This window comes from Camelus ferus, chromosome 15 (genome assembly GCF_009834535.1).
Source record: "Camelus ferus isolate YT-003-E chromosome 15, BCGSAC_Cfer_1.0, whole genome shotgun sequence".
In the NCBI taxonomy this organism is placed as follows: domain Eukaryota; kingdom Metazoa; phylum Chordata; class Mammalia; order Artiodactyla; family Camelidae; genus Camelus; species Camelus ferus.
Genome location: NC_045710.1, coordinates 21,695,833 through 21,717,750, shown reverse-complemented (window position 1 = coordinate 21,717,750; position 21,918 = coordinate 21,695,833). Strand labels below are relative to the sequence as shown.

Sequence of the window (21,918 nt, the reverse complement as noted above, 5' to 3'; positions counted from 1 at the left end):
GCACGCTCTTGGGAATAGCTCTGTTGCAGCCACCTCTCCAGCATCTCTCCTGGGAGGCAGAGCAGAGGCAGTGTTTGGAGGAAGCTCTCCAGGGCCGCCTTGCCTCCTGCTGGCTTCCTCCATCATCACAGTCAGGTCGCAGGCAGGAGCTGAGCACTTGCTCTGTGGCTAGCACCTTTCCGGACTCGTGTAGGGGTTAGCGTCTGTAGTAGGGTCTGCTGTTGTCTTCATTTCACACACGAGGGGACAGAGGCATAGAGTAAGTAACTCAGCCACGTTTATGGGGTTAATAAACAGGTGAGCCAGGATTCCAGCCCCGGCAGTCACTCCAGAGCCCAACAACATAACCCAACACCATACGTGCTAGGTATGGGTTTGCAATCATATGTGTAAGTGTGTTCTTACAACTTAGGAGGAAAGGACGGGATGGCCTGGAAACACAGACCCCGAAAGGGAGTCTAGCGCAGATCCCAGTGGAAGGAGAGGAGTGTGTCTCAGAGCCGCCCCTGGTCAGAGGGCCTCCAGCGGGGAGCAGCGAGGTCTGTGCCTGCAGCTGATGAGGGTCCCCCGCACGGCCAGTCAGTGCATCTGGGAGACCCCACAGTAGTACAGATGTACCAAGGGGTCAGCTGAGCTAAAGGTTCATTCGAACCTTCTCGCTCACTGTCTACATCTTGTCTGAAGAGGGATTCCAGGCATTTTGGGTGGACTGGTGCATCACCCAGTGTGGCCTGAGAGGCTGGAGGCCAGCCTGTGGCCCTGGACGCACTCAGCTCAGATCCCGTCCCACCAAGGACGTTCCACATTCCCAGGTGACCCCGGGGTCTGCCCCTGGCATTGCCCAGAGTAACCACTGCCCTCAGTCCCCTGTCCATCAACACACGCTGACCTTCCAGGGTGGCTGTGACGGTTATGTAACAGTGAGCATAAAGGATCTAGAACAGAAGCGTCTCTTGTCACAGAGCTATTTCGGCTGTCTCACCCCAGCACAGCATCCCAGCCACTGCATCATCTCCGTGTTTACTCTTCCTGCCCAGAAGAATTTTTGAACGAGGAACTTGCCACCATCAGAAAATGACCTGGGCTCCTGCCTTAATGAAAACCCAGCCTCCTCACTTCTCTCCACATCTAAATGTTTCTCCATCCTCACCGAGCCACCCCTCTTGCCCACGTGTCAGAAAAATACTGCTGACAGGGACCCTGCTCCACCAGGCACGGGGCCGAGGGTTCCACTTGCATCTTCTTGTTGAATCTTCACAACGACCCCGTGAACCACGTCCTGGTGGTGCCCCCATTTCATAGATGGAGTAAACGAGGCTGAGAGAAGTTGACCAAGGCCACCTAGGCCACACTCGAGTCACACCAGAGCAGGCTTTATACTGCTGCCTCCAGAGACCAAGCATTTAAGGCTAGGCTGTTTCTCGCCTTCAGCACCATTGACACCGGTCCCGGATGCCTGCTGTGGGGACCGTCCTGTGCACTGTAGGATGGTCAGTGGCACCCCTGGCTTCTACCCGTTAGTCATGAATAATACCCCCTCCCACCTAGTCCTAACAGTCAGAAAACGTCTTCCCTGGGGCTGAGGGGTGGATAGGGGCAGAATCACCCCAGCTGAGAAGCACTGCCCCGGGCTAATTGCCTTCTCGTCCACCAGAGGTGGCTCTAGGTCATTCTAAGATCAGCCCCTGTGCGTGGGCCCCTGACTTAGCTTCTCCAGAGACTTCTGGCCTGGACCATCCCCTCCCCATCCTCAGTTCTCCTCATCCAGGGCAGGAGCAAAAGGGCTGGAAGGCCAGGAGAGGACCCCCTCCTTCTCAGCCCCTTACCAATCCATCTCAGTGAGGGGAAGGCAAGGCTGCTCACACCACCTTCAGGATGGCCTCTGGATTACCTTCCATGGGTCCAGCTATGTCTGTGTGCTTTAGGGGTGAGGGGTTTGACTTCACCGGGTCCCTAGATGGAACTGTCCGTGCTCACCGATTGCAGCCAGGCCAGCCTGAGCAACCAGTGCTGCCTTCTTGAATTCATTTCTGACTCGGAGATTAGGGTAATAAAGCCATGCATCACCGGCCACTCTGGGAAGTCTGGCAGGCCACAGAATGGGAATAGGAAAACCTCTTTTCACTTCCTGCCCCACCACTCCTGCCTCCTGCTTCCTCTCCCCTCTGTCCTTGCAGATGTGGCCACAGAGCTGCATTCCTCTGGGGGATTGTGAGGTGGAATTATTTCGGTGCTGGTAAAGCACAGGCTAATGGAAGGTCCAGTGAGTGTCAGGGCTTCCATCCCTGTGTCTGCCTGTGCACACACTTCCCTGGAGGGTCTCCAGGTGGTTTCCTCAGGCCCCAGCCTTGGTGTCCCATATACATTCCTTCCCGAAAGGCGTTTTTGGGTGGGGTGTCTCAGTGTCAAAAGAACCACACTCCACACCCACCCCCATGCTACCCCTAGCATTTCTGGTTTTTGAAGCCCCTAAGATATTAAAAGAAATACCAAAGCGAGCTTGCAGAAATTGTGGTATATTTTAAGTTTTTACATTTAATTCATTAATGTTTTTGACATAAGAACACAAAGCTGGGGTATTGTGATTGTAAGATAATTTCAGGGTTTATTTTTAAAAGGCTAATTCATGGTTCACTGCAAGCTATGTGGTCAGGTAATGGGGCAGAGGGACGAGCCTCATCTTCCTTCCATGTGGATGACTGTGTGTTCAGCCTCGTTTCCAGACAGATCAGAAGTCTCCCATTGAGGCCTATTGTCCAGTGGGCCTGGGCAAATGGCCCCCAGGTAGCCCTGCCCTCAAACCTGGGTCCTTCTCTCCCCTCCCCACAGGCTAAGGAATTCTCTGGGCCCAGGACCAGCGTCTGCTTTCTACATCACATGCCAAATTTGTGGGACCCCAAAACCCACCACCCGAATGACCTAAGCCTGGTTTCAGGACCTGTGTGGATCTCTGTCCCCGGGTCTGTTCCAGAGGTTGGACTGTGTCCCTAGTACACACACCTAGACCCTAAGGGGACCATTTATCAAGCTGGGAGACGCAGGCTGGGAGTTCATGGTGGGAGACAGAGGCAGGGGTGAGAAGAAAAGGGAGGCATCCCAGGCTGGAAATCAGCACCCGTACATCCCCTGGTCTGGTGTGGAGTCTGCGGAGTGTGGGCCTCCGTTCACACTCTTGCCCCTGTTCCCATCAATGTGAGGGGAGGGGCCTGCTCTTTGGTCTGCCCCCTCCCAGGTGTGTGACCTTGGTTTCCCTTCTCACGGGCTGGTGCTGGGAACTGGCCCAGAGGAAGGATCTCTTGCTAGCTATCTCCTGCTGAGGAGGAGCTCGTCTATACTTTTAGTATTTACAACCTGGAAGAGGGTCTCAGAGACAGACATCTCCCATGATTGAACTTAAGTAAAACGGCCCAGAACCAGCTATGACTCCAGCAGCAGCAGCAACAGAGCTATTGGAGAGGAGGCTGTAGCGGCCACTTTCTAGTCCATGACTTAGGATAAGCTCTCTGAACCTTGACCTTCATCATCAGTAAAATGGGGATAGTAAGAATACCTACCTAATCAGATTCTTATGAAGGTGAAATTAACATGGGTAAAGCTCCCAGAAGAGAGCCTGGCACATAGTAAGTGCTCAAGAAACATTAGTCATCATTGGCCATATTGTCATGGCTCTCACATGGCCTCTGTGCATACAGGCCCTGTCAGCTTACCTTGGAAGAAGGCAAAGATATGTGTAGGATGGTGATGTTCACAAAGCCAGAGGAATACATTTCACCATGTTTTCTTATATAAAATTTGGAGTAAATATAGGTCTAGAACTAGATGGAAGAGAGTAAAGAACCTCTGTGTACCCATTCTCAGGCTTCAAGAATTCTCACTCCACTCCCCAGGGAGTACTTTCTGGTCTAGGTCTTCTCCTGACACCAGCAATTTGAAAAAGGACGGAAGAATCCACAGGCAGGACCCAGCACTAGGGGACCATGGCTTCCACTGGGCTAGTGGCCCTGTCCAGGTGTGAGGGACAGGAAAAGACCCCAGATCAGGAGAGGCTGTGGTCAGCATCCAGGGGGTCTGGTGGGGGCAGCAGAAGGGCCCAGTCTGTGGGAGAGGAGGAGCAATCCAAGTCACAGGAGGACTTGGAAGGTGTCGGCAGAAATGGAGGTCAGGAGAAGACGTGGGGCCAGGAGGTGGCTTCCAGGAGCTGGGGAAGGTGCAGAACTAGGGCCAGATGAACACCATGTCAGCTTACAGGACACGAGGTCCCAGAGCAGGGGTTGGCCAGCTGAGGAACCTTTATTTCATTCTTGAGCCAAGGAAAAGTGGCCAATGAGTGGACTGGTAGAGAGGTCAGCTGGACAGTAGGGGTGTTATGGAAGAGGAGGGGTATAGCACCTAACAGGGTCCTCTCTGTGGCTGCCCTCAGGGCATCTGACTCCCAAATCTTCCTTGCCCCACGATGAAGGCAAAGGACAGGTGTCCTTCCCGTTTCACAGCCTGGGAGACACCTCTTGGAAGTGCTCTTTTGACAACTATCATGCCAGCACTCTCGCACCCTGATTTAAGAGCTGGGAAGTGGTGCTGGCTTCTTGAGCAGTTGATGGCTCTCTGATCTGCGGCACTTGGAGGAAACGTTCCTTGTTCCCTGTGATGAACCTCACAGAATGCCCTTTCTTTTTGCTGTCAGAAAGCTGCTTGTCCATCTGGTTTATCACCTTCTCTCCCTGCAGGAGCTCCAGGGCCAAATGATCTGTCCTCCAGGAGTGCTGGCGCCCATGCACCCTCTTGGAATGACTTGACTTCTCGTGACCTTCTTCCTCTCCTCCCGCTCCTCTTCCACGCCCTCCCTTGGAACCCTTCCTCATTCCCTGTGTCCCTTCATCTGCCTCTTGCTGTATCTCCTGTGTTCTCAGGATTCCTTTTCAAAGAAGGGACATTCTAAAGACAGCTAGGGGGTGACTTAGCTGGTAGCCACTTGAGATATCAAGTATAAGGAACAGACACCAATCCAAATGGAGAAACCAAAGACCATGCAGGTTGGCCTGGGTGTTGTTCAGTCTCCCCTCTAAAGCCTGGAATTATTCCTTGCCTTCCTGAGGTGGCCTGCATGTCCTTAGCCCATCCCCTTCATAGGGTGTGGGGACAAAAACTTCAGAGGCGGGTGACCCTGACTCTTGAGCATTTTCCAAGGTGACCTGTTGACAGTCGATTCCTGCTAGGACCCCCAGTGCTTCGTACCAAGCTGTGCTAGTTGTCAGTGGGGGCAGAAGGGTATCCCACATGGTGGCTTCCAAGCATCCTGAGGTGACCCTTCCTGGCCTCTTCCCCTCCAGATCTGGGCCTTCACGTACACCCAGCAGATTGTCCAAGAGGAACTGTGCCTGTCGGTCATCACCGGGTTCCCGGGCGCCCCTGTGGTTCTTGCCCTTTGCAAGAATGGAGATGAGAAACAGGTAAGTGCTCAGTGCATCCACCCTGGGACATGGCCACCTTCAATACCATGGCTGCCTGAGTAGGTCTAAGTCTCATGGGCAGAAAAAGAGAAAAGCTGTAGAAGAGATGATGATGGTAAGAAAGAGGTCCTTCTGGTTAGCAGAGGGAGGGAAGGGCTCCTCTGATACATCCATGGTGCCCACAGCAGTGTTCAGCTGCCACGTGAAAGCCTGCTGACCTCGTCGGACTTCACCTTGCATGTGTATCTAGTGCTCCGACGCCCACCCAGGATCCCAGAGTAGGAGAGTCCTGGGACCAGCCTTCAGGGCCACAGGGATGAGCAAGAGTCAGCCTTTGCCTTTGAGGGGAGCCGTGGGCTCTGGTGGGACGTCCACCAAAATTCATAGCACTCTAGACACACTACATGCCAAGTTCCTCTAGCAGCAAGGTGTTGGCTCCACTCAATTTCCTACCAACTGGATTCTGGTGTTAGACTGAGATTCAAATGCCCATGGTATGGCTCACTGGCTGTGTGACCTTTGGCAGGTTACTGGACCTCTCTGGGCTTCAGTTTTCTCCTCTGTGTTAGGTTGATGATGCCCATCATACAGGGTAACTGTTAGAGCAATTAGCTGAGATGGCCCATGGTACCTGGTCAGTGGTGATTCCACAGTGTGTGTCCACCCCCTCCCTCCTTGTCATGCGAAGTGAAGTCCACTGTCAGCAGCATGAGACCCCCTCTCTGCTTAGGCCCTCGTGTGCTGGAACACTTGGGATGAGCAACGGTTCAGGCATCGGGTGCTGCCCAGGAGCCCCCTGCCCTTGGCATCGCCGTCCCCCAGCTTTCTCCCACTTCTTCCTGACAGTGCAGACACCACGTGTGGATCATTTCTTTAGCTGCTTCTGTGACTAACTCACTTCACATTTTCTGGCCTATTGCTTGGAAAGTTATTGCTGTCTAATGGGTTTTCCTAGCAAACATATTGATTTCGCTTTTACTTTTTTATCCAATGGAAAAAAAAAAAACAAAAAAACAAGAACAATACCTGGCAAAGCAATTAGTTGCGATTTTCTTCCTCCATGAGACCATGAAGTCAAGTCTCTAGATGCCCCTAGCCATATGGTGTAAATGTTTTTAATTATGCTGGAGCGCCCAATATTATTGATAGGACCTGGGGCCTTGGCCAGAGAATTCTGGCTCATCCTCTCTCCTCTCCGTCTTCCCAGCAATGGACCAAGACTGGTTCCCGCATTGAGCACATGGCATTCCACCTCTGCCTCGACACAGACATGTTTGGTGATGGCACTGAAAATGGCAGGGAAATCGTTGTCAACCCGTGTGAGTCCTCACTTATGAGCCAGCACTGGGACATGATGAGCTCTTGAAGACCCAGGAACCAGTGGGGGCTGTGGGGTGGCACATCGCCGGAGGAGCAGCAGGCTGGAAATCAGGCTGCATGCAGCCCGCTGTCACCACAGACACCCTGAACTGGGAGGCAGAGGCTGTCTCAGGGAGGATGCAGGAAGAACTTGCAAGCCAAGTGGAACTCAGAGACAGATCCCGCGTGTTCTCAATGCTGTTAAGTTCCAGTCCTGGCCCAGTCTGTCCCCGACTGGTACCTGGAGACAGAAATCTGAGGGGAAGTATCAATGTTGTTCCCTTCCTTACAAAAGAAGCTAGAGAGGAAAGTCTACCTTGTCACTAGGCCAGGACTCAGTTGAGAGGTGAAGAATGGAGGTCGTTTCCAAAGCAAATAAAGGAACCTTAGAAGCTTTCTCTGTGTATCTCTTACTTTGTTTCTACTTATGTCAGCTCAGAGCTCGGCTCAGTTCTCTTTCAATAGGGGTATAGGGGTGGTGGGGTCCTTTGGCAGGTGGACAAGGAAGAGGACAGGGAGATGGGAAACCTATGTCCTGACCCTGAGCTGCCATCGACAGGCTGTGTGACCTTAAAAGAACATGTAACTTTTGTGGTCTTTCATTTTCTGTGATGTCAAGTAGGGGAGTCAGAGCACAGCAGTGGTTTTACCCAGGGATACGCAGCTCATCTCATCCAGGAGCCCCTAGCTCCCCCTGTGGAGACCCCCCGTGCAGTAGGTCCACAGTAGGACCCAGGCTCCTCCCTGGTTACAGTTGCCATCCTTTTTGTCTCTGTGGGCCTGTATAGCTTTATAGTCTGCAGTCATTGGTGTGCAATGACTAACAGGGGGATCTTGTTAGGATCTTCTCTAACAGATCCCCAGTGTGTTCTGAGAAAGGGGTACTGTGGTTGTCCATTCATAATCACTAGAGTTTAAGAAAAGAACTAACCCAATTGTTTAAAAGTTCCCAAAATATTCTCAGCCAAGGTAAGTTCACCACATGCTGATTAGTAATGGTCTTGGTCTTAGCTGTCTGCCGCTGAGTAACAAATAACCCCAAAATTTGGCAGCTTAAAGCAGCACGCCTTTGCTATCTCCTGGTTTCTATGAGGCACGGCCTCACTGGGTGCCCGGCTTCAGGGTGACTTTAAAGTCTGCAATCAAGATTGCAGTGGTTGTTGGTAGGACTTGGTTCTTCGCAGGCTGTTGGCCAGAAGCTTCCCTCCATTCCTTGCCATATAGGCCTCTCCAACCCCGCAACCCATTTCATCAAAGCAAGTCAGCCGGGAAGGCACACGTGCCAGCAAAACGGAAGTCAGAGTTCTTTCCAACCTCTATCTGTCCCTGAATACGGGAAAGGCAGTGGAATTCAAAAACATAGCAAGAGCATCCGCGGCAGCCTGTCTAGCACTCCAGAAAGGGGTAGTGATGAGGACCTTGAGCCACTGCTGCAGGACAGTGGTATCTGGGAGCTCTCTTCCTTCAAGAAGCCTGGGAATCAGTGCACTGAGTTACCTCCCATCACTTTGGGCACATTCTGTTTGAGAGAAGCAAGTCCCTGGGCACAGCCACACTCAAGGGGAGAGGACGACATGAGAGAGCTGAAGCCAGAAGTGGGGGTCACTGGGAGCCATTTTAGAATCCATCTCCGATCTTCTACCTGAAACAGGTGTCTGTCTCCCCTGCAACCAGAAAGACTTCAGGAATGGGGCACGTTCAAGCTCATTGTTAAACAGTCCATGGCCATGGACTCCTGCAGACGTGGAAAGAGAAGGCTGCGTGCGCGGGCCCAGCATTTCCCCAGCAGTCGTCTCTGTGCAGTCCTCCTCTTGCCTTATTTACTTACAACCTGCCTCTTTTGTGGGGCTGTTTCCCTCCCCACTGTGAAAAGGAAAGGAAGTGTGTAATATATAAAGACATCTATGGAAGATGTTCTGTTGGCTCCTGAAGGCTGTGTGTCCACGGGATTTAAACCAGTCTTGCAGAGAAGAACAGATGGTTTCACCAGCGCCCTCTCCCCTAACTAGGGGAATCAGACACTGCACTGACATAACTAAAGGAGCAGGGATTGTCCTCCTCTGTCTCTTTGTCTCCCTCTGTTTCTGTGCCTGTCGGGCAGTTCCCTGGGGGCAAGATAAAGTGATGTTACTTATTTACTGCCCTTTAGGTCACAGGGTGCAGGTGGCCATAGATCTCTCTTGAACACCCAAGGAAGTGGGGTAGCAGAAATGGAGGCCTCAGCCCCAGAGGGACAAACGTTATTTTTAATCTCAGCTGCTTTAATGTGGCAGAAAAGCTAACGCTTAGTGATCTCACTGACCTGCCTCTTCCTAGTGGAAGCCCTTGGGACTATAACGAAGACTCTCTGTGAAGGATGTGGGGGTAATCTGCTCATGGAGATATCGAAGGTTCACATGCAAGCTGCAGGGTGTGCATCTTAAGGCCTCCTTAGTGGAAAACAGAAGTTAATGCAAATAGGGATCACATAGCTGCGTAGGGTTCTCCAGGCACCCTCTCACCATTAAACTGATGGTGATGAAGCCAAGGCAAGAGCAATTTGTGATTTAAAAGCAAGAATAGCAGCAGTTCCACAGCTCCACCAATTCAAGACAAAGCTGATGATCCCTGGGCGAACAGCAACCTGCTCCAGCCTGAGATGCCTGCATCCTGCAGTCGTGTCTCTGAGCAGCGGTGGCCAAGCTTTGCCTGGAGGTCATGTCTTTTGGCGGATGCTGCATTAGAGTCCTTGGTCAACTGTGATCATTGAGTTTGAATACCAGATTTCAGGAACCTGACACATCCACTTTGGAGGCCACTGGTAGTTGTGGGTGAGAGTGAAAGCTTGTCAATAATGTCAGTGTATGAAAATAAAAAAGGACCTACGCTTTTCATATTTTATGGGCTTGTGAGATTGAGACCCCAAACCGAGCTTGGAGAGTCCCCACTCCAGGGTAGCCTCATCACACTGCCAGGGGATAGGTGGCCAGGTGTGGTAGCAACCCATCAGCAGGGATCACATCTGGCTAGGTGTGAACAGTACACGTTTCTCAGTGTCTAATTGATGTGGTGTGCAAATTAACTGAAGGGAATTTATACATGCATTATATACACTCATGAACTGGAAAAAAAGAGTCAGGGCTTCAGGCACTCTCTAGCGGCTGGATAGAGTCAGAGGGATAACGGTGTTGAGTGGATGGGCCAAGCTGGGTGCCATATTGGATCTGAGACTCACTCTCTTGGCTGTTTCTTTTCTTATGTGCTGTGTGATTTCTCTGTGTGAGCTCATCTTCAGCGGGAGTTGTTTCCTCCAGGTTGTGGAGGCATGCCTTGGGGAAGGTTTAAGTTTGCCTCCATTGGGTTCCATTGTGTTCAAACCAGTTTGTACACTGACTTTTCCAATTGTAGTCTGCACACTGTGAAAATGCTATGAATCCAGACCCTACAGCCATGTTGGCACAAGCTTGGATTTTGATCCTTCACAGATTATCCTTTCTCTACCCAAATTGTTATCCCGCTTCCCGTGCGGTCACCACTTACCCAGCTGGTAGGTGGGGTTTGTTGAGCCTTTCTAAGCACCCGACTAAATGTAGGGTCTCCTTTCTGGCCCTAGCCACTCACGATGTGGTGATCTCCATATCTGCTGCCACTTGGGTGTTGAAACCCCAGCCCTGATTGTACACATCTGGCTTCAGTTCCCCTCCAACGCTCATTCACCATGCTGGCTTTGAATTCCTACTCATTTCTGGAATCTGGAATTTTTCTTTCCTTCCTTTCAAATGCAGCTGTGACTTCAAATCATTTTATTATATTTTACCCCATACTGATGATGTGTGTTTGTGGGAGGGGGCTTCCCGGGTCAGCTCAGACCAGAATTCCTTAGTGCTATAATTAGCTGTCACCACTGTCTTTCCCACTGGCTCTGGGACCATATCAGTGAGTCAGAGAACAAGCCTGTGCTTCTTTAGTACCGCTTCCTGATTATCTCCCAGCTCTAGCTATCAGACATTAGAGTCTGAGAAAGACAGCAAAGGCAGAAATGGAGGACGGGGAAGACAAATTGATAACAATGACATCCTGTTATAATACACACAGATTTAGGGATCATGCATATTTTACTTCATAATGACAGAGTTTAATACTGAAAGTGCTCGCTGGAATGAACTATCAGTCATGGACATCTTTAATACTGCAATTGAGCCTGGCAAGAGAGACTGTTCTCAGAAACGCCGAGGGATGGTGATGGGAGGTTAGAGGGGAGCACTTGCATCTCCTCTGCAAGTATCTCAGACAGATTCCCTGGCACCTGGCAACCAGAGTCCTGGCCGGCCTTCAGGGAGAAGCTCACCTTTTACCTGTGTTTACCTGCGGCAGAGTTAAGCCTCCTCCCTTGCCCCATTCTGCACATTTGCTTCCTGGGGAGACAGCACCCTGACCTATCTGTTCCTTTGGCACCTGACAAGACCTGGAGCAGCATCTGGCACGCAGAGGGATTGCGTGAGAGCTCTAGCAGCTGTGCTCTCATGGTGGCCTTGTCGCACACGATGGGTGGGAACCTCTTCTCCCTAGCAGGCAGAGCCAACCTCTCAAGCTCCCCGGTGGTCTAAGGTCTCAGTCAGCCCAACTTGGATTAGCAAAATCCAAAGCTCCAAGCGCTTTTCCATTTGCCATGGAACCGACTAATTTAATGAAGCCGTCACAGTGCAAACCTCAGGGCTTATTGGAAAAGGACTAGAGCACGACATTATTTCACAGCAGTAGATTGCATCATTTTCATTTCACAGCTTTCCAATGGGAAATAATAAAACAAAATTACAAACATAATGAAGAAAGAGAGGAGGGGAAAAAAAAAAAAAGCCCTGGGTGAGAGATGCATCCTCTGTGCTGTGACAGGGCTGGTTACCTTCTTCAGTAGAGCCAGTAAATATTCCCTGGCTTCGCTCACAGGACGGAGAGCAGCCCAGGATGCTTCCACCTGCTGCTGAAGATAACAGGCTGCAATAACTCACTGCCCAGTGCAACAGGGAGCCCTGAACACCCGGCAGGAGGCTCGCCAGAAGTCTGTCTGAGAAGTTCCAGCCTCCAAAGCACAGCCCTCCCTGGGCCGGCCACAGAGCTGGGGCCAAGGGCTGCCCTTGGTGATGGCCCGGCAAGCTGTTGGGGCATCAGCTGCTCTGCGTCTCCCTTCCCTCCAGAAGGCAAAGTGGCTTCACCAGTGGGGCTTCATTCATCCCTAGGATAGAGGAGAGAAGAGGTCCCTTCCCCCAAAGGAGCTGACAGCCAGGGACTAAATAGGAGTGACAGAGAGACACAGCTCTTTCCAAAGCTGCTCTCATTTATAGATAGCGCTGAGGTGTAGGATTGGGGAGGTAACCAGCTCAGCAGGACGTTTTTTTCCATTCTGCCGTCTGTCCTGAGCTTGAGGAGATGCCCCAGGTCTGTCTGCACAGCCAGGAGACTGAATACCTTCATTCCACCCAGGCCCAAATTCCTCCTACTGCCCCTGCCTGGTACTAAAAGTAACTTTCTCCTCATTTAGTGGAGGGGTTTGAGGTCTCCTGGAACGAACTCCCTCCTCTTTCCCCCAGCAGCTGGGCTGCTGCCTCTCCCCCCCCCCCCCCCGCACTGCTCGCCTGTGCCTTGATTCTCCTCCTCCCTTCTTGCTCCTTCAGTGATGCCTCCCTGCCCTGCCCCTGCTGCCTCCTCCCCGTTAACTGAATGGTGTCCCAGTTCCTCCTACCTGACAAAGAAAAAAGCCTGGTCTCCCCTTTTTCTTTGGCCAACATGCTCCTGTAAAGTGCAGTAGCTGGCCTCATGGACTTAGGTTCAGATCCTGGCTCTTCCAGTTCCTAGCTGTGTGACAAGGAGCAAATTACTCAACTTCTCTGAACTCAACTTTCTCCTCTCTGAATGGGGCTCATAGTTGTACCTATCTCATATGTTTTTTGTGAGGTTAAATGAAATGACTCCTGTGATATTCTCAGCACAGAGCCATGCATGTATTATGTCCAAAAGTGTAGGTTGTCCTTATCATTTTATTGTGAGGATTAAACATCAGTCTCCAGAGCAGAGGGCAGGGCCTGGGAGTGGTGAGGGCTGCCCCTCAGTCCTCAGAGGTCACTTAGAGGTCAGGGTAGGACTGGGGACCCCCTGGGAGTTGCCAGGCTGGTAGAGGACCCAAAGCCTCTGAGCCCTGCTCTTTGGTTCCGAGGGAAATGGCGAACCCCTCGCTGGTCTTGACCCTTCCTTGCCTGCATTTTCAGCCATTTGCCTTGCCTGGAGCTTCCTCAGCCTGTATGTTCATTCCTCCTGTGTGCACACTGATGGGGTCTGCCACTGTGTGTGCCACAGTCTGTGCGGAGCCCCGTGGGGAAGCCGTGTCATTCAGTGTCAGCGTGTTACAGACAAGAACAGAGGACCGGCGTGTGAGTAACAGAGGCCTGGCTGCGCGTCCTCGGAAGCTCTCTCCTCCCTCGTGGGTCCGTCACACCGCACCCCATCACCAGAAACGTCTCTAGCTCTGCTTCCTACACTGTTTGAATCTTCTGTCTAACCTAAGAATTCAGCTCTCACACCTGAATTCTGCTTCTCTTCGCTTGTCAACCTGCTTCTGTGTGATTCTCAGTTTTGGTGTTGCCTCAGACACTGTCAAAACACTGTGTCCAGCTCGGCCCCAGCACCCAGGACCCTGGGCTTCTGCCTGCCTTTCAGTGGAGTCCCCTGCTCAGGGAGTGGGGTCTGATCTATCTCCCCAAACTGGCTTTATAGGACACTTGGTCCTGAGCAAGGGGATATGATGTTAAGGACCCAAAGCAGTTTAGACAGAACGTTGTATCAGAAAAGAGGGTCAAATAAAGAACTATGAGGTTCAAAGGAAGAAAAGACCCCATATGAGATGAGTTTGAAACATACAAATGTATGTGACACTTGAAAAGGATAGACGGGGACACATTCAGGTGATAAGAACAGCCTGAACAAAGGGACAGAAGCAGGAAATAATGGGCCTTTCTCAGATAACATGGAGCAGGTCAAGCAGCCTGAGGTGTAGAAGACATGGAAGAAAGTGGGGGGTCAAATAGGGCGAGAGACAGGGCCTTGAGTGCCAGGCAGAAGAAACTGAACTTAATTGGATAAGTAGTTGGGAGCTACTGAAGGTGTTAGAGCAAAGGAGTAACATCAACCAGAGTGTAAGTGGAGGAAGACGGATAGGATAACAGAGAGTTAATATGGTTTGGAGGTGAGATTCTGTGACAAGATTCTGGGCCTGCCGGAGACTCCAGAAGTAGCCCAAGAAGATTATGAGGCCTGAACTATGTCAGCATCAGTCAGAGTGGACAGTAGACAATGATTATGGGAGATGCTGGTGGCAGATGTGGGAGGAGAAGGAGGGTGAGGGGAGGGGATGGAGCAAGGCGGGGGAAGGGCCTTAATGCCAGATGGGTCCTATTCCGCCTGCTGAGCGACTGCCTTCGTGGGCGCACATTTAATTGTTCTATTTGAGGATTGGATAACCAGGCTTAAGCATTTAATCATAAAACATTTCAGACACACAAAAGAAGACTAGTAGCATAGCAACTACTTACACAGAGCTTACGCTGCGCTTGGCATTGTTCTAAGAGTTTTAAAGAATTTAACTTAGTCAATCTTCCTGATAATTGTAGCTGTATAATATCATACTAGCTATTACTAGCTCCATCTTACAAGTGAGTAACTCGAAAGCCAAGAAAGTTAATAAGTCTCTTGCCTAAAGTCAAGCAACTGGTAGTAGACGTGAGATTCGGGCCCCAGAAGTCCACTCCAGAAGTCTGGGTTCCTAACCACCAGGCTCTGCGGCCTCTCACGTTGAGGATAGAGCGGCAGGCACTCGTGTCCACACCAGAAAGAAAGTGCTGCAGGTACGGGGGAGTCCCTCACGCACAGGCCCTTAGTAATGGCTCGCTGATACATTAAGTCGTTTTACATCTTTGACAACTGTCAGCCACGGTGACCCTCAGATCCATCCATCCATCAGCCGTCCTCCTTGAGGTGGGCAGGGGGAAGGGAACTAGCATTGGGGGAGCTATAGTTATGTGCCAACTGTATGCTTTGGGGCTCTACAGTCACTACTTTGAGGAATGCTGACAGTATCCTATCAGGTAGGTGGTTGCACAGATTTTACAGATGAGGAATTTGAGTCTCAGAAGTGAAATAACCAGTCAAGGTTGTCCGACTGATACATGGCAGAGCGGTCCGCCTCTTCTCAGGGGCCGCGCTGCCTCGAGTGCACGACAGTTCAGCCCCAAATGCATCTGTAAATCACTAAGCAATAAATATTTACTAAGCACCTGTCATGTGACAAGCATGATGAAAGGAGCTGGCCACCAACCTTGGCCTCAAAGACAATGAGTGAAGAAAAATGGGTTTTATTTTAGAGAGAGTTGTGGGCGGTGGGGGAGGCAGAGAGAGTGGGAGGGAGGGCGTGCTCAGGGTCACTTTGGCTATAAGAGGTCACTTGAGTACAAAGTTCACAGAGGAGGGACTGGGAAGGCTTCTCAAAGGATGGATAGACAGATGGGACGGCTGAGTGGTAAGGCTGATAGGACAAGAGGAAGAGAGGGTGGAATTCCAGACACAGGAACCCAAATCTGCTTCTTCTCACTGTCTTGGAACCCCTGGCTCATTCCTGGTGATAATATGATGGCTATATAACGACATACAACAAGTTCATTATCTTTATGAACTTGTGATGGTTCATTTAGAGATTGGAGAAGAACATGGGACCACAGGAAGGCTGAGCCATCTCCTAGGAACCCACTTCTGGGCCTCCCAGCAGATGGGATGCAGGGAGGCTAGGTGTTCCCTCTGTGTCCCTGTGGTACCCTGTGTCCTCATGGAAGGCTCTGTGTCCATGTCTTTCACTGAGCACAGCACCCCCACAAACAGGTGATGTAGCACTTACTCCATAACCAGCACCTCCTCTGTTCGTGTATCTATCCCCCGATCCCCATTTGCTTGTATGCACCTCCAAGGAAGAGACCCACCTGCATCTGGCAGCATCAGCCCCCAAAGGGCACATGTTGAACTGACCCTCTCCGCCTGCCCCCAGGTGGACCAAACTAGATTTTCCAGGTTAAGCTACACCCTCGTTACTCCTTTGTCCAATCAGCCATGCCAAGGTCATAGACATTTTTCTGTCCAGAACAGACCCTTGCAACTTAGGCAGCACAAGCAGGCAGTAGTTCATCCTAACTGCTAAGAACATCCTCTTGGATCGTGAAGCTGATGAAAACCTCTCAGACCTAGCCTCTGTTGATGGATAGTCAGGTGCTTCTCCCTGCTGCCCTGGGGAATTGATAATACACACTTAGCAGGACCTCAGAACATTCAGAACTGTCTTGAGGGAGCTCCTGCTGTCCTCGAGGTTACTCAGGTGCTCTGCACAGGACTGGCCCTCCTAAGAGTGGCAGGGCAGTAGGCAGAGAGCCCAGAGGGGTGACCACTGACTGCTCTCCCCTGCCACAGTTGGCTTTGGGACATCAGACTGAAGCAGCTTCAGGGTAATGGCCAACCTGTGAAGTGGTGCCTGGTGCGGGGAACCTATAGCAAGACAGGGTGGCACCAGCAGCTGTGTTCCAACCACTGGGTGTAGTTCAGATTCCACAACCCGAAACTCTAATGTGGAAGAGTTCTCTAATTGGAACCCAGTATGGCCCAGCGCTAATTCTCCAGCATGAAACAAACTAATTCCTGGGAAAACAGGTCTGACCGCCTGTGCCTCGTGTCTACCCATTCTCTCTAACTGCAGCAGCCCAAACGCATTGCCTTGGCTTCTTTATTTCTCTGGTAGAGTTATAAGAAAAATCTAGAATACTGAGCACAAGCAGAAGTTTGAAGGAGCATTTCTAGTCCAACTCCAGCTTCTTGGCAGGCCTGTCCCCACTTACCAGCCATTTGCTTCTATTTTTAAATGCCTTTAGAAATCACTCTTAATTTGCTCCAATCAAATCAATACCTAGCGATGCCTACTCCACGCAAGCAGCCAGGGTCTACTGAGGCTACAGTGAAATGAAATGCCCTGGCCTTGCCTGTAACTGCCCCATAAGGAAGGTGGTATTTCCTGTCTGCAGAGCAGAAAACTGTTTCAGAGCAGTGCAGTAGCTTCTCCAAGGACACACCGCAGGTGGGGGCGGGGGGATAGCGGGGCAGGTAGGACTGGAATCCACTTCTTTCAGCTCCAGATCCCAGGCCCCTTGTTCTCTTTCCTTCCCCCCCCTCCCCAGAAGGTGCAACTTTAAAAATCTAGTCAAGAAAAACATGAAACTGGTATTATATATAGCATAACTAAGGAGTTCAAAATGTACCACATTTTAAAAATTGTCTTTTGTTTGTGGAAAACTGAAATTTGATGACTAGGCCAATTTGGTTGAAAAAAAGATCCATCTCACTCTTTTTGTCTTCTTCTTTTTTTTTTTTTTTTTTTTTTTTGCTGGACAACATCCTAGAGTGCATACCCGAAAATGGACACATTGTATTTTTTTGAATTTGACTTTGTAAAAATGTCTTTATTCTACCTCACATGTATTTTCTCTTTGGTTGTGCATGAAATTCTAAGGTGATAAACCATTTGCCCTCAGAATTCTGAAGGCATTACTGCCCAGAACTGTAGAACTGTGAAGGGTCGGGTGGAACCCTCCTTGCAAGCTGGCCAGCTGGCTGCTGTTTCACAGAGGCTAATGAAGCCATAAGGTTCCTGGGTCAGAGACAGGATAGCTTGTTGTTCACAGCAGTGGAGAAGCCGGAATATCAGCATTTTTTGCACCTGTTCCCCTAACCCCCATTCTCCTAGGGAACATAAAGAGGGCCAGGTGACACCTGCACACACACAATGGGTTGTGTTACAAGAGAGGTACCTGGAGCTTAGGGAACCTGAATCTTTTATAGTGGTCATGCCTGCCTTATGCTCTGGAGGGAAACACTCTCTGTCTTCCAAAGTTGTTCACTCTGCAAACATGCCTGAAAAGGTAGTTCATCTGAAACAAAGGGCAGTCAGGGCCTCTCTCCCGAGATATTCAGAAATGCAAGAGACACATGGTATAGTGTCTGCCAGAAGCTGTCTCCGTGCCTCCCAGCTTCCACCACTGCTCCTGAGCTTCCACTGATGTCGGTGCAGGCGTTGTCTGTGGTTTGTTGCCTTTCATTTTCCTCCCTGGAAGCCTTTGGACCATCTCTTTATACCTGGTCTTCTGAAATTTCCAAATGTCAATTTGGAGACTCTTATATCCTGCCTTTCTCAAGATTTTTCTTCTACTGTCTCTTTGATTATTAGGTGGCCTTTTTCTCCCTTGTACACCCTTTTATGGAATTCTCTACTTTTCTTTGGGTTTGTTTGCGTTGTCATTCAGGTTGGAGGATTTTCCTCAAGTTTCCAATTACCTATGGATATAAGAGTGTATTGAAGAATGAGAGACTAAAACAGCCGGTGAGCCAAACCATAGGGTGATCAAAGGTGATTTGGCTTTTTCACTGTGGGGGTGAGGGGTTCCAGTTGTCAAAATCAGTAGGTGTTTGCTGTTGATTCCTCTGGTTTCTCTAGACAACCCACTTTTGGTTTCCTACCTGGGAGATTTATGCCAGGTTTGGTTTTCTGGAGATAAGGGAAGAGAACTGAGGCTACCACATTTCAGCAAGCATGCTTTATGAAGGAGAAGAAATAAATACACTTGGTTAACCAATGCACCTTGACCCTCACGTTCTCACAGTGGTCCTACGCTCATCCCTAGCCTCTGATAGGGTGGACCTTAGCTTAGAGCCTGAGACTCCTCTTCTACTGCAGAGGAAATTACCTGGAAATTGATCCAGCCAACAGGATATGTGATTCCAACTTCCTGATTCTCACCAGTCTCTCTCATGCAGACACTGTCATCCTTTATGGGTCTGTTTGAGGGGGGCCATCTGATGGAGGCATCCTGAAGAGGGCAGTGATATTTCCTCATGGAGCATTGTTCAGAAAATGCCTGCTTTGCTTATTCTCTGTCCTTGATTTGACCTTGATTTCTTGGGACCCTTCTTCTTGAAAAGTCTTCTTCACCCAGTGTTTGTGAGCTCGTCACACTCACTTTCTGAGCATCTGGTTCACGTGCCTTGAGGACCTCCTGCCTCTTAGTAAACCTTCATTAAGTCTTAAAGTTCGGAGGTGAGCGCTATTAGGAGACCTTCTGTAGCCATCCCCTGGTAAGCGCCTGCACTCACAGAGCAGGAGAGCCCATCCTCTCTTCCGACAGTGTGCCAGTTTACTGTCAGAATCTCAGTGGCTGGGGCCTGGGGATCTGTGTTTTGAGAACATCCCCTAAGTGATTCTGGTGACTGACTAGTTGACAGGGGTCTGTACACCCTTGCCTCTCATGATTGATGCCTGCATTTAGAGCTCATATGTCCTGAGCCACATGTCCCTGAGTCAGACTACCTGCCCGCTTCAACTTCTGCCAACCCACTGCCCTGGCCAGGCCTTGTATCCCCACTCAGCTATGATCCTCCCATCTGGCTCTTCTCTGTCCTCACACTGGCCTCCTGGACTCAGGAGGGCTTACTTGCCCTAGCTGACTCATGTCCTTCCCTTCCCTCCACCTCACCACCTGCCACCACCCACACACCCAAACCTGATATCCTTCCTCACTCTACCCTGAACCACTCAAATCTGCCTGGGCTGCAGGTCCTGTAAATAGAAAGAATGCTGTTGGGTGCTGCAGTGTTTGGCCTCATCAGTGATGCAGACAAAGAACTTTGAGGAGGAAGAGATGACCTCAGGCTGGCATCTTGGGGAGATGTCACAGTGAGATGGGATTTCAGCCGGAGTTTTAGTGGAGGAGTATTTTTGCATATTCATAGAGGAGGGTGAAGTCAAATCTGGGAAATCCTTGCCAAATGCTATTACAATACAAGTGCTACTACTATTACTATTCCTACTAATAATCATATGTATTACCATCAAATCCGTACTCTAGGATAAGCACTGCATATGTGTGTGTGTATATATAATTTTAGACTTTCAATAGCCCTGCAAGGGAGGAATTGTTATTCCCATTTTACAGATGTGGAAAATGAGGCATAGAGAAGAGTTGCTCTTTCAAGACCTCAAAAATACTAAGTGCTTAGAGGAAGACTGGCAGCCCAGTCTATTGACTGGTTTCTTTTCTCCTTGCAGTTTGTTCCTGCTGCTTCCCTGTAATTAAAGAATGCAGCTCTCCCCTCTGGGAGCAGCAGCCTCCTCTCCGTCTTCCCAGGGAGACATCTGCAAATAAAACTCAAATCAAATCACACTGTGCCTCCCTTCAGCATGGAGACCGGCAGGCTCCTCCCTCGCGGGTATCCATTACTCTGGTATGTGAAGTGTGGCTAATCGTGGTAATCCGGCACAGCCGTTAGAGTCGTCTGCAGGGTGAAGTGGTGTGGCCAGGCTGCAAGCCTGTTTCACTCTACACCCTTCTTTTTCCTTCCCCATTGCTCTCTGAGTCATTTACTCAGAGATTAAAAACATTCATGGTTCCATGCAGCCCCAGATCTGAATTACTTTGTAAAACTTTTAAAGTGCCTTTAGGGTTAGGTAAGCAAGAACGTAACTGACTTGTGTTTTCATGAAAGCAATTTTTAACATTTAAAATATAGAAAACAAACATGTTGGCACTTGAGACACCAATATATGCCAGCCTGTTCAGTACATACACAATACATGAAAATCTAGGTTTACAGAAAGGTTAAACTAGTTTACAAGGATGCCTTGGACAGGAATTCCAATAAAAAACCTGATGTCCAGCCCTACCACTTACTGGCACCTCTCTGTACCTCAGTGTTCATCTCTGTAAAATGGAGAGATGTCAGATTAAGTTGTTTCACCTGTCCCACAAGGCTGTCATGAGAATCTAATGAGTTCTAGATTGTAAACTGAGATGTGCTATAGGAAGGTAAGGCCCCTTTGATGAGAGAAGTGTAGGGCCAGGGCATGGAGAGAAGGACGGTACCATCCTGTCCAGGGGTGATACCCCAGGTTGCTACAGAACCAGCCTCTCACCTAGATCAGCTTGTGAGCAGTTTACCCTCCGTTGCCTCCACAGAATATGAGCTGTTTCAAGTCCCATTATCCTGCACATCATCACCCCGCAGCCCTGCGATTCAGTTAAACACCGCAGCTCCTGAGTACATTTTAATTTCTGATCATTAGTTACAAGATTTTCTTGTTAATTCTGATTCAGCAGATTTTGCTGAGACAGCTCTCTTTTTTTCCCTTTGATTTTGGTCATGCTGCACACAGCCTTTTCAGACAGACAATAAATCTGGTGACTAACCTCCCTCCTGAGGAGGATGAATCATCTGCGTTTCTGGAAAGGACACAGCCAGGGGGGATGGTGACAGGGAGGGGGCCTCCCCTCAGGCTTCTTTGTAGGTGACTCTGGGGGACCTTCTTGATTCTGGCCCCAGGACACAAACCTGCCAAGGGTGATTACATCAGATATAATGAGATTATCCCAGAGCCCAATAGCAGGCAAGTCAGGGGGGACAAAACTAGAAAAACAGGACAACTCAGCAAAATGAGTTCCTGCTTTCTGCAGCTTTTATTAGATCACAGTTATTGGGGACTGAATTTGCTGTCCATGTATCTAACCTGGAGGTACCAACAGAATTTTGCAACCAGAGAGATTGGTTTTGGGCACTGCACCTCCTCCTCCCTTCTTCCCTCCTTGTGTCTACTTGCTTGCCCTGTCTGTTGGCATGAGTAGGTTTATTGTCCTCCTTGGTCTGATAGGTGACCCCTCCCAACCTTGGACCCAGGAAAACGATGAGCTCCTTCAAACTAAAATGTTGTTCTTGTCAGTTGTAACACCCTTCCCGGGGACAGGTGGTCTTTTCACACATTCTCAAGAGCCAACACTCACGGAGGATTTACCATGTGCTGGGCACTCTTCTTAACCCTTTTATGTATTTAGTCACTTAACTGCCCTATCTACCCTGTGAGATAGGTATAATAACTATCCCCATTTTACAGAGGAGGAAACTGAGGCATAAAAAAAGTTAAGTAGCTGTCTTGTAGCCACCCATGTAGGAAGTGGCAAGGTTGGGATTTGGTCCCCAGTTCCAGCGTCCATGCCCTTAGCAATTGCAC

At 49.9% G+C, this 21,918-nt stretch overlaps 2 protein-coding genes across 4 annotated transcripts in view; both read left to right on the top strand.

Moving 5' to 3' along the window:
* Positions 1-20,096, top strand: part of GALNT14 (polypeptide N-acetylgalactosaminyltransferase 14) — a 204,663-nt gene extending 184,567 nt beyond the window's left edge. For 2 of the 3 annotated variants that reach the window (XM_032497302.1, XM_032497298.1), the window contains 2 exons: positions 5,328-5,447; positions 6,655-7,202. In XM_032497302.1, the coding sequence (XP_032353193.1) occupies positions 5,328-5,447; positions 6,655-6,784 (250 nt within the window). In that variant the 3' untranslated portion in view covers positions 6,785-7,202. Of the gene's footprint in view, positions 1-5,327; positions 5,448-6,654; positions 7,203-19,965 lie in introns of those variants that run through there. The other variant, XM_032497301.1, reaches the window with a different exon arrangement.
* A 7-nt stretch (positions 20,097-20,103) lies between these two features.
* CAPN13 (calpain 13) overlaps positions 20,104-21,918 on the top strand; it is a 132,128-nt gene continuing 130,313 nt past the window's right edge. Inside the window, exon 1 of the mRNA XM_032497297.1 lies at positions 20,104-20,141. The gene's annotated coding sequence lies outside the window, so the exon portion shown is untranslated. The remainder of the gene's footprint in view (positions 20,142-21,918) is intronic.